At 45.8% G+C, this 16,980-nt stretch overlaps 1 protein-coding gene across 1 annotated transcript; it reads left to right on the top strand.

Annotated features, from left to right (window-relative positions):
- Positions 1-817: 817 nt before the first annotated feature.
- LOC135535711 (zinc finger protein 436-like) lies at positions 818-10,387 on the top strand. The gene is made up of 3 exons (XM_064962141.1): positions 818-908; positions 4,964-5,783; positions 7,401-10,387. Exons 2-3 carry the CDS (start codon positions 4,970-4,972, stop codon positions 8,537-8,539), a joined length of 1,953 nt encoding a protein of 650 aa, XP_064818213.1. The 5' UTR covers positions 818-908; positions 4,964-4,969; the 3' UTR covers positions 8,540-10,387.
- Positions 10,388-16,980: the final 6,593 nt, after the last annotated feature.

Genomic DNA, 16,980 nt, shown 5'->3' with positions numbered 1-16,980 from the left:
AGCAGTGACAGGTGTCGTGGAGATTTTTTGGAAAGAGGATTCCTGTTATTTTGGCCGACCCACACAGTGTCGGGCTGGGTAACGGACAAACTAAAAATGGTTACATCTGTAAACGTTTCGAGAATTGTTGAGATTTTGTTTTGTGCATCCTCCGCTCAGAGGAAGCGGACGTGTTGTGATTTGCTCTACGGAGTAGGGCGCCACTCAGAGGTGATCCGTGTTGTAAACATACTCCTGGTGATTGTTAAACCCGCCGTTTGATAAAACACAGACCCGGTGGCAATGGCGAGTCTGAGGATACCCTGTCTGTCTTGTTGAGCTTTGTCACCGACTTTTCTATTGGCGCCCTGCTCCTGAGAGCAAAGAAATGCACAGCTCTTGTCCCGAGAAACGTGGAGCGCTTGATCCCTCTGGAGAGAAGAAACGCAACAAATCACCAACAGTCCACTTTGAGTTACTTTCAATGACTCAACAGTCCCCAACCTCTTCTTCACTCAACCAGAACGAGGTCTGTGATGTTATTCCGGCAGACTACCATAGAAGATTTGTTTTATAACTAACTCAAGATGGACCACAGCCTGTTCTTTAAAGTGGGAACGAATTCGTTTTTTTTGGCAAAGGGTAAAATCTACAAAAATGTGTCTTAACAGAAGCTAGTTTTGGAAACAAAAAACTGTGCATGAATTCGTACAAAATCGATCTTCTCCCACTGCCGGCCACTGGGCATCCTCTCATCACCATATTTGGTAGTGAGTGGACACGCCAACCGGATGCTTCACACTAACATATTTCCGGTGAAATATCTGGCTCATTGTTCTATCTGTGACGTGGTTCGGAGTTACGCTAGTTAGCTGTTGTTGTTGCTGCTAGTATCGTCGGTAGTCAACATTTCAAAGTCCAGGCCCAAAGTAAGATCAAGGTTTTAAAACATTATATAACGATTCTATGTACATAACACATTATTTTGTCGACACAAAAACCGAGTCTTCAGGACATTAGAGACTGTCTAGCCATGTTATCCAGCTAACTAACGTTAGCTATAGTGGGTTGAAGTTGTCTAGGTTTTCATCTTCATCCTCGGCTAGCTAGCTAGCTATCTATCGTTGTTAGCAAGCACGTTTGTTTAGCTAGCTATCTTCAAGACGCTGTGTTGTGACTGATCACATTATTCGTCATCAATGTCAAATATGTGATTAGTGAATCATTTCAACCAGGCAGCCTGGTCACTAGATAGTAAGTGGGCAGGGACGGCGCCAGAACTAATCAGCTGGACAGGCATTTGATTAACTATTGTGGCTGTCGGTGCCGTTTAAGATGAGGGAGGACCATTGGCGATTTTAGCATGTACATCTTGGTGGAAAAAAAAAACAACAACATGTGGCATGCCAGCAAAGCCACTACACAACACTAAACAATACATTCATTGCATTATAACGGTGACAAACGGTGCCCACCAACTGTTAGGACCTACATAAAGCTGTCCCAACACCTTACCACTGCTTCTCTTGGCTATCAGCAGAATCTTGTCTGGCAGCGAATCGGTTCATTCAGACTCATTTACTGCCTTAAAACAACAGCTGATATGGCTGGCTGGCTTAAACAAATGTGGTTTCTAATGACAATTGAGACGTACAAACCACGTCATAAGGGACGACAAGCGGATACGAGGAAATCCATAGACGCGCGGCACAAATCATGCTTCATTGACAGCATGGCCAATGTTGAATGTTTATCAATATAAACATGGAAAATAGCCCCTTAATCCCAGATTTGAGACCTCACTGCCGCTGATTCCTTCCAAACCACTCGTTGAATTTGCGATTTCCAACTTGTTGTGTAATGTTTATGTCCGATGAACACCGATATGTTTTCTCAATAATTTCTCTTCATAAAACAAGGATTAAAAATGATTTTCCAGTAAATTGTCGACTTGATTCATGATGATTACTGCTCGCTAAGATTGTGAAAGTATAATGTCCAATCAAAGCTACTGTAGATATAATGTGATTTGACGTAATTTTATCTGTGGCCAATGACCTTGAGACTTCTTGGATGGGCACTTCTATGGCAGCAGCCGAAGGGCTAGAATTTAAGGTCTGCTCTTACACTTGGCAGTGACGTAAAGTCCTCATGAGTGACAGAACACTAAGCCAATCACAGCACGACGCTCTGTTTTTTCCCGCTGTCTTGCACCACTACACCACAGAAAGCACTGAGCTAGGCTGAAACACCTGCGTTTTGTAGCTGCCTTACTCAAGAAAACAAAGAAGGGACTTTATTTTTTTATTTTTTTTTACATTGTTTGCAGACTGATATGTGACACATTAATGCCAAAATAACATGCAAATGAGGCAAGCCCCCCCCCCATTTTTTATTTTTATAATATATATTTTGTGCTAAAATGTGGGGCTCAAAACAGGGGGGGGGGCTCTGCCCTGAGTGACTAGTCACCACTTGGAGGATCATAATGTATTGTATGAGCTTGGCCTTGTGTCTATTCCAGCATATTGGATGACTCCATTCACCCAGCTCAGTGTAACATCCATGGGTTTAGGTTACGACATGGTTCCTAACATGACTCCATTCACCCAGCTCAGTGTAACATCCATGGGTTTAGGTTACGACATGGTTCCTAACATGACTCCATTCACCCAGCTCAGTGTAACATCCATGGGTTTAGGTTATGACATGGTTCCTAACATGTCACAATAACTCCTCCCTGGCATTTTCATTCGTTGTCATGTCAACCAACACTGTATTCAAAGCGCCCACTACTATTTATATTCTGTCTATAGAATTATAATAAACATTCTATTTCCAGGATTCCAACAGTACACCCAAGTGTTCTGATTTTAAATCGCAATTGCAACATTTGGTTAAAAATAAGGCCTAGTTTTTTTCACCCCCCCTTGCTCCCCAAATTTGTGGAATCCCATTGGTAGTTACAGTCGGTAGTTACAGTCTTGTCTCATCGCTGCAACTCCTGTACGGACAACGGGAGAGGTGAAGGTGGAGAGCCGTGTGTCCTCCGAAACCCAACCAAAACGCACTACTTCTTGACACAATGCCCACTTAACCCGGAAGCCAGCCGCACCAATGTATCGGAGGAAACGCCGTGCACCTGGCCACCGTATCACCGTGCCCGGCCCGCCACAGGGCTCGCTGGTGCACGATGGGACAAGGACATCCCCGCCGGCCAAACCCTCTCCTAACCCGGGCGACGCTGGGTCTATTGTGCGCTGCCCCATGGGTCTCCCGGTCACACAGACACCTCCTCTAACCCAGAATCCCTAGTGGCACAGCTAGCAGTGTGATGCAGTGCCCCATGGGTCTCCCGGTCACACAGACACCCAGAATCCCTAGTGGCACAGCTAGCAGTGTGATGCGGTGCCCCATGGGTCTCCCGGTCACACAAACACCTCTAACCTAGAATCCCTAGTGGCACAGCGAGCAGTGTGATGCGGGGCCTCAGACCACTGCGGCACTTGGAAGGCCTCGGCCTTGTTCTTTTTGCCCATATCGTGAACCCGTAACGTGGCAGTGTGGAGATGATCTCATATGAGTGCAGGAAATCATTTTTGGTTAAGCCCAGTCTGGATTTTTCACATTTTAATCAAATCATAAGTCTTCATATTAGATATTATTATTTAATTTTATATCCACTTTTCTTACAAAAGTTAGGGCAGTATATGTTAGAGATGTTTAAACTGATATTTTGGTGGCCGTAATGGGTACACTTAACCTACCATTAATTTTTACTCTGTTCAATTTGAATTGAAATCACTCAAAAGTTCCCTGTAATATACTGTAAAGCAGTGTTTTTACAAGGTTGTAGCTGGTGTAATGTGGGCACGTTATGCGTTGACAATGTTAATGACAGTGGATTACCCATCGACACGTGGCACACGTATCACAACACATCTTTACGATGTCATAATGGGCATCGTATGGAATGGAATGGTCATCACACTGGATTATTGATCTAGTAGAAATATATCACGCTCACTCACGTCTTGCTGTGTGTGTGTGTTGGTAATGTCATGACTGTAAACACGATCTTTAACAATGTCACATTTGATAAACCGCACCGTCTTCTGCAGCCTTGATAAGGTGCCAAAATGAAATCAACCATTTGGTATCGTTTTGATTATGGGAGATTGAATAAGTGTGGTTCAAGCTGTTTTCTTGGAGTTGATTTGAAGCCATCGTCTCTATCGGCGCATGACAGCGTCCAACTCAGTTTCACAGAAAACACATTAAACCGTATAGTGTTGTGTATTTGCAAATTCACGAGGAAACTGAAGAGTGGATGGCTTTACCGAGTTTGAGTGTTGGCTCACTTGACCGCAGTGTTTGTTAGCTAGCTAGTTAACCGTAGCTAGCTAACTTCAATTTTATTAATCCTTTACTTAATCATTCATCCAGCGTGATATCAAATGTCATTTTGGTTCGGCTTTGCTTTAAACTAGCAAACTTCTTGCTTGTAATTGTATCAAGCAATCCAGCTAGATATCATCCCACCCTATTGAGAAAGGTGACGGTAGAATGTATCAGTAAGCTAAAGTTAACCCAATTAGCTCAAATGGCTAAAGTTAACCCAATTAGCTCAAATGGCTAAAGTTAACCCAATTAGCTCAAATGGCTAAAGTTAACCCAATTAGCTCAAATGGCTAAAGTTAACCCATTTAGCTCAAATGGCTAAAGTTAACCCAATTAGCTCAAATGGCTAAAGTTAACCCAATTAGCTCAAATGGCTAAAGTTAACCCAATTAGCTCAAATGGCTAAAGTTAGCGATCGTTGCCATCACCACAGCAATATTAGCTAGCTAGCTACGTTTTCTTAGCAGAATCCTAGTAGATAGACCATGCATGCAACATTTTCCATCTATCCCTTTTTGTTAGCAAAACTGTTCTAGTGAAACTCACTTTTCATTTTTTGTGCCTCTTTTGGAACCATCTGTAGCCTTCCATGTCTGAACCCAAGTCCACAGAGTCCCCAGCTTCTGGCTGTGGTGTTCCAGCCCAGAGAAGCTCACAGCAGGGTCCAGAGATGGTCTCAGTGAAGCTGGAGGACTGCAGTCAAACACTGGAACTTAATGTGATTGTCAAAGAAGAGCTAGAAGTCCTAGAGGAAGAGATGGCTGTCAAAGAGGAGGAGGCAGAGGAGGAGAGAGCAGTCGGAGAGGAGGAGAGAGCAGTCGGAGAGGAGGAGAGAGCAGTCGGAGAGGAGGAGAGAGCAGTCGGGGAGGTGGTGGTGGAGAGAGCAGTCGGAGAGGAGGAGAGAGCAGTCGGGGAGGTGGTGGTGGAGAGAGCAGTCGGAGAGGAGGAGAGAGCAGTTAGAGAGGAGGTGGAGGAGAGAGCAGTCGGAGAGGAGGAGAGAGCAGTCGGAGAGGTGGTGGTGGAGAGAGCAGTCAAAGAGGAAGAGGAGGAGAGAGCAGTCAGGGAGGTGGTGGTGGAGAGAGCAGTCAAAGAGGAAGAGGAGGAGAGAGCAGTCAGGGAGGTGGTGGTGGAGAGAGCAGTCAAAGAGGAAGAGGAGGAGAGAGCAGTCAAAGAGGAAGAGGAGGAGAGAGCAGTCAAAGAGGTGGTGGTGGAGAGAGCAGTCAAAGAGGAAGAGGAGGGGGAGAGGGCAGTCAAAGAGGAAGAGGGGAGAGGAGTCAAAGAGGAAGAGGAGAGAGGAGTCAAAGAGGAAGAGGAGAGCGCTGTCAAAGAGGAGGAGGAGGAGGATAGCAGAGAAGTGTCTGATCCAGATCTGGAGGAAGAAGTAGATAGTATCACTGACCCAGGTAAGTTTAGGTGTGGAGTACAGAGAGAGGTTGGTGACTTGGTGGCCTCAGGGGATTCTAAAATTATTATTGCTATTATTGACAGCTCACTTCCCACAACTATTGTTAAAGTTAGTCCAGCTTTTAGACAGAGATGATATACTATTGTTAAATTTACCCCAGCTTTTAAACAGAGATGATATACTATTGTTAAAGTTAGCCCAGCTTTTAGACAGAGATTATATACTATTGTTAAAGTTAGCCCGGCTTTTAGACAGAGATTATATACTGTTGTTAAAGTTAGCCCATGTTTTAGACAGAGATGATTTATTATTGTTAAAATTAGCCCAGCTTTTAGACAGAGATTATATACTATTGTTAAAGTTAGCCCAGCTTTTAGACAGAGATTATATACTGTTGTTAAAGTTAGCCCATGTTTTAGACAGAGATGATTTATTATTGTTAAAATTAGCCCAGCTTTTAGACAGAGATGATATACTATTGTTAAATTTAGCCCATCTTTTAGACAGAGATTATATACTATTGTTAAAGTTAGCCCAGCTTTTAGACAGAGATTATATACTATTGTTAAAGTTAGCCCGGCTTTTAGACAGAGATTATATACTATTGTTAAAGTTAGCCCGGCTTTTAGACAGAGATGATATACTATTGTTAAAGTTAGCCCAGCTTTTAGACAGAGATGATATACTATTGTTAAAGTTAGCCCAGCTTTTAGACAGAGATGATATACTATTGTTAAAGTTAGCCCAGCTTTTAGACAGAGATTATATACTGTTGTTAAAGTTAGCCCATGTTTTAGACAGAGATGATTTATTATTGTTAAAATTAGCCCAGTTTTTAGACAGAGATTATATACTATTGTTAAAGTTAGCCCATCTTTTAGACAGAGATTATATACTATTGTTAAAGTTAGCCCAGCTTTTAGACAGAGATGATATACTATTGTTAAAGTTAGCCCAGCTTTTAGACAGAGATGATTTATTATTGTTAAAATTAGCCCAGCTTTCAGACAGAGATGCTATACTCCGTGTAGCAGTATACCAACCTGTCTCTCTGACTGTTTGACAACTCTTTCCCCAAGTCGGTGTGTGCATATCTGTGGATGCTAGATGGTTGTGATTAGAAAGTTGTTGTTTTCATCGCCCAGTAAATAATCTGCTGTTAATGAATGAAACAATGAATAAAGAGTTGTAAGCTTGGGCTCGTGCCATCACCTGCTGTTGTGCCCTTGACTAAGACCTCTTAACCGCACACAGCAACTGGTCCACATGCCCCCATAGTACGGCAGCCCTCTGCTCCAACCTGTATGTTTGTTAGTTTTAAACAGGAAGTCACAATTCCGTTGGACCTTGTGTTCTAATTGGACAAATAAAGGGATCTTAATCGTTTTTTTTAAGACAAGTCTAAAGCCAATGCTTCTGATCCTGATCCAACTATTTCCATTGATAAGTCCCTATTGATCGTTAATGCTCTGTTGACTTTGTCCTCTTAACCTTTAGTACTGTATTGACCTCTCGTCCTCTGTCTCTGCGTTGTGTATTTATCTTCAAAATATTGTTATACCTTTCTTATGCTCTGTTCCTGATTCTAACCCCATATCTGTTCATATTCCCACAGGAGAGATCTCCAACCCAGGTTCAGACAGTGAGCCCAGTTCCACAGCATCAGGAAACCATAAACAACACAGACGGAGGAACTCAAGACAGAAACATCACCACTGCATGGACTGCTTCACTAGTTTCTATGAGCCAGAGGAGTTGAGAAGGCACACTTGTAGACCCCGCCCCTGCTCAGATTGCAGTGGCAGTTTTGTGTGTCCAACTCACCTCATACCACGCAATAAGACCCTCAAAAGAAAGAAAACGTACCCGTGTGGTCAATGTGGGAAGAGGTTTCAGACACCAAGCAGCTTGAAGACGCACCAGCTTACTCACACAGGAAAGAAGTCATACCACTGCTCCCAGTGTAGGAAGACATTCAGTTGTTCGTTCAATTTGAAGAGGCATCAGAGAATACATACAGGAGAGAAGCCTTTCCACTGCTTCCAATGTGGGAAGAGCTTCCGTATGGAAGGACAGCTAAACGAACACAAGAGAATACACACAGGAGAGAAGCCGTACCACTGCTTTCAGTGTGGGAAGAGCTTTGGTCGGGCAGGAGCTCTAAAGGCACACCAGCTAATTCACACAGGAGAGAAGCCGTACCACTGCTCTCAGTGTGGGAAGAGCTTCAGTCAGGCAGGACACCTGAAGACACACCATCGAACTCACTCGGGAGAGAAGCCATACCAATGCTCTGTTTGTGAGATGAGTTTTCCTCTTTTACAGACCTTAAATAGACACCAGCTTACTCACACAAGAAAGATGCCTTATCACTGCTCCCAGTGTGGGAAGAGCTTCAGTCAAACAGGAAGCCTGAGGGCACACCAGTTAACTCACACAATAAATAAGCCTTACCACTGCCTTCAATGTGGAAAGAGTTTCAGTCATTCATCAAATGTGACGGCCCACCAGTTAACTCACACAGGAGAGAAGAATTACCACTGCACTCAGTGTGGGAAGAGCTTCAGTCTGGCAAGATACCTGAAGAAACATTGTCAAACGCACACAGGAGAGAAGCCTTACCACTGCCCTCAGTGTGGGAAGAGTTTCCGTCAGTCATCACATCTGAGGGCACACAAGTTAACTCACACAGGAGAGAAGCCCTGTACCACTTATCCCAGTGTGGGAAGATCTTCAGGCAGACAGCAGACTTAGAGAGACACCAGCTAAACGTGGACACGTTTTTATCCGGATCTACAGGCTCCAGATCAGATCCCGGCCCATTGACTGTTCCTAGGCCGTCATTGAAAATAAGAATTTGTTCTTAACTGACTTGCCTAGTTAAATAGAGGTAAAAAAAAATAAAAAAAAATATATATATATAATTATTTTTTTTCTTCAAATCTGAGTAAAACGGAGCGCGGCAGCCCGTGAAGTGGTCATATCTACCTGATTCCAGGTTGATGGCTCTCGCTTTCTCCGCTCTACAGGCTCTTATGACCGTCACAATAATAAATATAAATAAATATATCCCATTTTTAATTTAACATGTTGAATATATTGGGCCTCAAATCAGCCATTATTGCTGAGTGCGAGCAGTGCTCAGAGCACCTATGAGGCACGTCCCACCGTCAGCCAATCAGCTCCTCAGAACTATAAAGGGTCTCTACCACACAAGTTCATAACAATGGCACCAAAAAAAAAAAAAAGGAAACAAGGCAGGATGTACTCTTGTTCCTATGGTGACTCGGTAGCTAGCTCAAGCTGGCTAATGTTACCCTCATCTCATGCTCTTCAAGGACTTTGTGACTGTGTTATCTAGTGGGAAGCCGTTATGTTGTGTTCTAACTGGTCTCCAGTCGTTGAGCTCTAGCATGCCGACCATAACTGTGCATTGGCTAGGCTAATAGCTAACGTTAGCTGGCTGACTCGCTTGCTGGCTAAGATAATTGTGTAACGGATGTGAAACGGCTAGCTTAGTTTGTGGAGCGATGGGTAACGACGCTTCGAGGGTGTCAGTTGTTGATGTGTGCAGAGGGTCCCTGGTTCGCGCCCGGGTTATACTGTTACAATTGCATATAGCAAACCTTTTCCGATAATTGGTTAGATGGAAGGGCTGGATATTGATGCACGGACCGGTTTGGGTTTTACTTTAGATTCTATGTCGGCCGTCAATGTAATTAAGAATTTGTTTTTATTGGACTTGCCTAGTTAAAGATTTTAATTTTTTATAAATATAACGGTATTTGAATGTTTGGTTTGTTAAATGTGATATGCGGTGTGTAACGTTCATTTTGATCGCTTACTCTGCTACTTGAGTCATCTCTCTCTGCTCTCCCTCTCTCTCTATGCCTCGTTGCCACACAGACCGAGCCCCGCCCCTTTCATTCAAGGAGCTCACGTGTTGGTTCTGGACCACCAGACACGTGCGTTCAGTCTGCATGGTCAATGCAGCACACGCAACAATATCAATACACTTCTAGAATGTACCCTTCCTTTGGTTTCTTACGTCTGCAAACAGCTAGTTTGTCTTTTCTTAGCGAGTTGTTCTATATCGTGTTAGCCGCTAGCTAGATAATAGATGTACCGAGTCAGAGCAAAGATAGCTAGTTATACAACCTGATACCAGTGATGGTGGAGGCCTAAAACAGCATGTTTGTGAAACAGTATCTTCTAAACCAATAAGATCAGGAGAAGCATGAATATGTTAGCTACATGAAGTAGCTCCTCCCTGGCATTTTCATTTGTTGTCATGCCAACCAACACTGTATTCAAAATTCCCACTTATTTATATTCTATTTCCATGATTTCAACGGTTCCCCCAAGTGTTTTGATCTTAATTAGAAGTCAAATCGCAATTACATTTGGTAAAAATAAATCCTTGATTTTTTGGGGGGGCCAATATTGTGCAGCCCTGCGTGGCAGTGTGAAAATAATCACAAATGAGTGCAGGAAATAAAGAAATTGATGGAAATGTAGGAAATTGTATTTGCTTAAAGTTGATTTGTACAATATAAAACAATAAGAATGGAGAAAGAATTTTGTATTATTCAAAAACCTAAAATCCCGTCAAAGAGGGGGGAGGGGCGGCTTACCAGCAGAGGGGGGAGGAGCCTCTCCCGGCAGGCTCCCAACAGAGGGGAAGGGGCCACTCCCGGCAGGCTCCCAGCAGAGGGGGGAGGAGCCTCTACCAGCAGGCTCCCAGCAGAGGGGGGAGGAGCCTCTCCCGGCAGGCTCCCAGCAGAGGGGGGAGGAGCCTCTCCCAGCAGGCTCCCAACAGAGGGGAAGGGGCCACTCCCAACAGGATTTGTCCTTCTCTTTTGCTCATCTCACATCTCTAGTCTCCATCAAAGCTCCTCCCATCAGCTCGAAGGCGGCAAGTTTAACCCAGTTGTCCACAGACGGCCTGCCGGAGACATGGACACAGCAGAGTTCTGACGAAGAGTGACGATGACTACAACACAGCCAGGGAACCTCTCCATTGGAGAACCATCTGCTGCACGCAAAAGTGCCTCAAACCCATATTTCCTCAAACGGACCACGTAAACGGACTGAACCTGACATGGTTAAAAGTGTTTGTGTGTAATAAGGTGCCATTTTAGAATGTGTGTGATTTATGCTTTTGTGACGACGACCAGGTAGTAACCTCAGGTGTCCACGGAGAAGTGTACTGTCAGGTATCTGTGCGATCTTAGTCTTCACAGTCTTCACACAGGCGGTGGTAGATGTTATGAGAGGACAAAGAACCCTCCATTTATGTGGACAGTTGATTAACTCGTGCCCTGCCCTGAGCCAATCACAGCTCTCCTCACCTGACTCGTGCCCTGCCCTGAGCCAATCACAGCTCTCCTCACCTGACTCTGCCCTGCCCTGAGCCAATCACAGCTCTCCTCACCTGACTCGTGCCCTGCCATGAGTCAAAGATCAATGTAGGCGATGAATGCTAATTCCCTCACCTGAGCCAATCACAGCTCTCCTCACCTGACTCGTGCCCTGCCCTGAGCCAATCACAGCTCTCCTGACGGTAAGGCTTCACCTCATCCTGTCCAGGACTATAAACTGAATGTGTGAATACCACTCAATGTGTTCCCACGGCGACCAGGACTATAAACTGAATGTGTGAATACCACTCAATGTGTTCCCACGGCGACCAGGACTATAAACTGAATGTGTGAATACCACTCAATGTGTTCCCACGGTGACCAGGACTATAAACTGAATGTGTGAATACCACTCAATGTGTTCCCACGGTGACCAGGACTATAAACTGAATGTGTGAATACCACTCAATGTGTTCCCACGGTGACCAGGACTATAAACTGAATGTGTGAATACCACTCAATGTGTTCCCACGGTGACCAGGACTATAAACTGAATGTGTGAATACCACTCAATGTGTTCCCACGGTGACCAGGACCATAAACTGAACGTGTGAATACCACTCAATGTGTTCCCACGGTGACCAGGACTATAAACTGAATGTGTGAATACCACTCAATGTGTTCCCACGGTGACCAGGACTATAAACTGAATGTGTGAATACCACTCAATGTGTCCCCACGGTGACCAGGACTATAAACTGAATGTGTGAATACCACTCATTGTGTTCCCACGGTGACCAGGACTATAAACTGAATGTGTGAATACCACTCAATGTGTTCCCATGGTGACCAGGACTATAAACTGAACGTGTGAATACCACTCAATGTGTTCCCACGGTGACCAGGACTATAAACTGAATGTTACCCTACACCGTTCCCTGAAGACCCTACACCGGGGAACGTTCCCTGAAGACCCTACACCGGGGAACGTTCCCTGAAGACCCTACACCGGGGAACGTTCCCTGAAGCCCCTACACCGCGGAACGTTCCCTGAAGACCCTACACCGCAGAACGTTCCCTGAAGACCCTACACCGGGGAACGTTCCCTGAAGACCCTACACCGCGGAACGTTCCCTGAAGACCCTACACCGGGGAACGTTCCCTGAAGACCCTACACCGGGGAACGTTCCCTGAAGACCCTACACCGCGGAACGTTCCCTGAAGACCCTACACCGGGGAACGTTCCCTGAAGACCCTACACCGGGGAACGTTCCCTGAAGACCCTACACCGCGGAACGTTCCCTGAAGACCCTACACCGCGGAACGTTCCCTGAAGACCCTACACCGCGGAACGTTCCCTGAAGACCCTACACCGCGGAACATTCCCTGAAGACCCTACACCGGGGAACGTTCCCTGAAGACCCTACACCGCGGAACGTTCCCTGAAGACCCTACACCGTTGGTTCCAGACAGGATATACATAATAGTATCCATCGTTCCCTGATTTTACTGTAAGCGGGTAACCTGTAGACTAGGATACTTCTCTTATTACCTATCTATATTTCTATTTCTATATTATGATGCCTGTCTTGTTTCATTCTGAAGTATCAACAGCAGCTGGTTGAAGTGGATTGTGTATGTGTGCTGATTTTACTGTAAGCGGGTAACCTGTAGACTAGGATACTTCTCTTATTACCTATCTATATTTCTATTTCTATATTATGATGCCTGTCTTGTTTCATTCTGAAGTATCAACAGCAGCTGGTTGAAGTGGATTGTGTATGTGTGCTGCACAGTCCCTAAGTTCTAGACCTCAGCTGAATCTGGTAATGAGTGGTGTGGCTGTTGACCAAGTTGAGGAGACTAAATGACTTGGCGTCACCTTAGATTGTAAACTGTCAAAACATATAGATTCAATGGTTGTAAAGATGGTCTGTCCGTAGAAAACCACAAAGAAGTCCTGCAGGCTCTAGTTTTATCTTATCTTGATTAATGTCCAGCCGTATGTTTAGGTCCTGCAAAGAAAGACCTAGTTAAGCTGCAGCCCAGAACAGAGCGGCACATCTTGCTCTCCATTGTAACCAGAGGGCACACAGTCTCTCTTGGCTGGGAGTTGAGGAAAGACACTACTTGTTTTACTAACAAAGTGTTGGAAATTCCAAATAGTTTCCATAGTCACCGTACACACAGCTCTGACACAGACACTTACCCCACCAGACCTGCCACCAGGGGTCTTTTCACAGTCCCCAGGTCCAGAACACAGTCAAGGAAACATGCAGTATTACACAGAGCCGTGAGTGCCTGGTGCTCCCTTCTATCTTATACACAGCATTTCACAGAGCCGTGAGTGCCTGGTGCTCCCTTCTATCTTATACACAGCATTACACAGAGCAGTGAGTGCATGGTGCTCCCTTCTATCTTATACACAGCATTATACAGAGCAGTGAGTGCCTGGTGCTCCCTTCTATCTTATACACAGTATTATACAGAGCCGTGAGTGCCTGGTGCTCCCTTCTATCTTATACACAGTATTATACAGAGACGTGAGTGCCTGGTGCTCCCTTCTATCTTATACACAGTATTATACAGAGCCGTGAGTGCCTGGTGCTCCCTTCTATCTTATACACAGTATTATACAGAGCCGTGAGTGCCTGGTGCTCCCTTCTATCTTATACACAGTATTATACAGAGCTGTGAGTGCCTGGTGCTCCCTTCTATCTTATACACAGTATTACACAGAGCCGTGAGTGCCTGGTGCTCCCTTCTATCTTATACACAGTATTATACAGAGCTGTGAGTGCCTGGTGCTCCCTTCTATCTTATACACAGCATTACACAGAGCCGTGAGTGCCTGGTGCTCCCTTCTATCTTATACACAGCATTACACAGAGCCGTGAGTGCCTGGTGCTCCCTTCTATCTTCTATACAGTATGATACAGAGCCGTGAGTGCCTGGTGCTCCCTTCTATCTTCTACAGCGCTAGTGAACCTCAGACCTGGTTTGGAAACAACGATGAAGCAATAGCTCACGACACAACGCCTCTCCATGTGACCTCCATGTGACTTGTTGTGTGTATGTACTGACAGGTATGTGTAACTGATAGACACACACACACACACACTACACACGCATGTTTTTAAATGTATGTAAACTGTGAAGTATTTAGTCTGTAATGTATTTTTCGTTATGTGTCGGGATTTTTTTATTTTTTTTATTTATTTCACCTTTATTTAACCAGGTAGGCTAGTTGAGAACAAGTTCTCATTTGCAACTGCGACCTGGCCAAGATAAAGCTTAGCAGTGTGAACAGACAATCCCAGTAAAGACGAGCTGTCTCCGTTGCCGTCGGCGACTAATAAATCCCGCGTTAGGGCCTCTGATCCCCGTTCCCTGTGTGTGACTGGGATTCTGCAGCCATTCACATCAGTACAGCGTTTTGCCATCAGTCTCCATTCATTCAGCCTGTACATCCATTGCTTTAGCCTGGTTATTTCTAAGCATTTCCTATTTGTTTTTGTATTTTATTTAACCTTTATTTAACTAGGAAAGTCAGCTAAGAAACAAATTCTTATTTTCAATGACGGCCTACCCCGGCCAAACCCGGACGACACTGGGCCAATTGTGCACCGGCCTATGGGACTCCCATTCATGGCTGCTTGTGATACAGCCTGGACTCGGTGATGCGAACTCAGAGGAACTTGAACCCCACACCACTACAGCCCCGTTGAAGTGATGGATCCTTGGTGATGTGAACACAGAGGAACTTGAACCCCACACCACTACAGCCCCGTTGAAGTGATGGATCCTTGGTGATGTGAACACAGAGGAACTTGAACCCCACACCACTACAGCCCCGTTGAAGTGATGGATCCTTGGTGATGTGAACACAGAGGAACTTGAACCCCACACCACTACAGCCCCGTTGAAGTGATGGATCCTTGGTGATGTGAACACAGAGGAACTTGAACCCCACTTCACTACAGAAGTGATGAAGTGATGGATCCTTGGTGATGTGAACACAGAGGAACTTGAACCCCACACCACTACAGAAATGATGGATCCTTGGTGATGTGAACACAGAGGAACTTGAACCCCACACCACTACAGAAGTGATGAAGTGATGGATCCTTGGTGATGTGAACACAGGGGAACTTTAACCCCACTTCACTACAGAAGTGATGAAGTGATGGATCCTTGGTGATGTGAACCCAGAGGAACTTGAACCCCACACCACTACAGAAGTGATGAAGTGATGGATCCTTGGTGATGTGAACCCAGAGGAACTTGAACCCCACACCACTACAGCCCCGTTGAAGTGATGAATCCTTGGTGATGTGAACACAGAGGAACTTGAACCCCACTTCACTACAGAAGTGATGAAGTGATGGATCCTTGGTGATGTGAACCCAGAGGAACTTGAACCCCACATCACTACAGAAGTGATGGATCCTTGGTGATGTGAACCCAGAGGAACTTGAACCCCACACCACTACAGAAGTGATGGATCCTTGGTGATGTGAACCCAGAGGAACTTGAACCCCACATCACTACAGAAGTGATGGATTCTTGGTGATGTGAACCCAGAGGAACTAGAACCCCACACCACTACAGAAGTGATGAAGTGATGGATCCTTGGTGATGTGAACCCAGAGGAACTTGAACCCCACACCACTACAGAAGTGATGAAGTGATGGATCCTTGGTGATGTGAACCCAGAGGAACTTGAACCCCACACCACTCCAGAAGTGATGAAGTGATGGATCCTTGGTGATGTGAACCCAGAGGAACTTGAACCCCACACCACTCCAGAAGTGATGGATCCTTGGTGATGTGAACCCAGAGGAACTTGAACCCCACACCACTCCAGAAGTGATGGATCCTTGGTGATGTGAACCCAGAGGAACTTGAACCCCACACCACTCCAGAAGTGATGAAGTGATGGATCCTTGGTGATGTGAACCCAGAGGAACTTGAACCCCACACCACTCCAGAAGTGATGGGCGTGTGCTTGGCCCTCTGTTTTCCTGTGTTTTCCACGGTCAACTCTTTTGTCTTGCTGATGTTGAGCCAGAGGTTGTGGTCCCGGCACCGTACTGCCAGGTCTCTGACCTCCTACCTATTAGGTGTCTCATCATCATCTGTGATCAGACCTTCCACTGTCGTGTCATCACCCAACATGATGGTGTTGGAGTCGTGTCGAGGCCGTTGTGGGTGAAGGTAGTCGAGGTGGGACTAAGCTTGCACCAGTGAGGGGCCCCCGTGTTCAGGGTCAGTATGCGTTGTTCCCTATCCTCACCACTTGGGGGCGGCCCGTCAGGAAGTCCAGGATCCAGTCGTAGAGGGAGGTGTTCAGTCCCAGGGTCCTTAGCTAAGTGATGAACTTGGAGGGCGGTATGGTGTTGTACACTGAGTTGTAGTCAACGAAAAGGGCAGAGTGGAGGGTAACTCCCAGGTTCCTGTTGTCCAGGTGGGAAAGGGCAGAGTGGAGGGTAACTCCCAGGCTCCTGTTGTCCAGGTGGGAAAGGGCAGAGTGGAGGGTAACTCCCAGGCTCCTGTTGTCCAGGTGGGAAAGGGCAGAGTGGAGGGTAACTCCCAGGCTCCTGTTGTCCAGGTGGGAAAGGGCAGAGTGGAGGGTAACTCCCAGGTTCCTGTTGTCCAGGTGGGAAAGGGCAGAGTGGAGGGTAACTCCCAGGCTCCTGTTGTCCAGGTGGGAAAGGGCAGAGTGGAGGGTAACTCCCAGGCTCCTGTTGTCCAGGTGGGAAAGGGCAGAGTGGAGGGTAACTCCCAGGCTCCTGTTGTCCAGGTGGGAAAGGGCAGAGTGGAGGGTAACTCCCA

The sequence above is a fragment of the Oncorhynchus masou genome, unplaced genomic scaffold, assembly GCF_036934945.1.
Source record: "Oncorhynchus masou masou isolate Uvic2021 unplaced genomic scaffold, UVic_Omas_1.1 unplaced_scaffold_504, whole genome shotgun sequence".
Classification (NCBI taxonomy): Eukaryota; Metazoa; Chordata; class Actinopteri; order Salmoniformes; family Salmonidae; genus Oncorhynchus; species Oncorhynchus masou.
The sequence above is the reverse complement of the archived record's forward strand: the minus strand, read 5'-3'. Positions and strand labels throughout refer to the sequence as shown.

What these genes read in the sequence shown, in the direction of transcription:
- LOC135535711 (XM_064962141.1), top strand. Translation starts at nt 4,970, where the DNA reads ATGTCTGAACCCAAGTCCACAGAGTCCCCAGCTTCTGGCTGTGGTGTT. An exon ending in AGATAGTATCACTGACCCAG is followed by an intron (nt 5,784 to 7,400) that starts GTAAGTTTAGGT and finishes ATATTCCCACAG; the next exon opens with GAGAGATCTCCAACCCAGGT.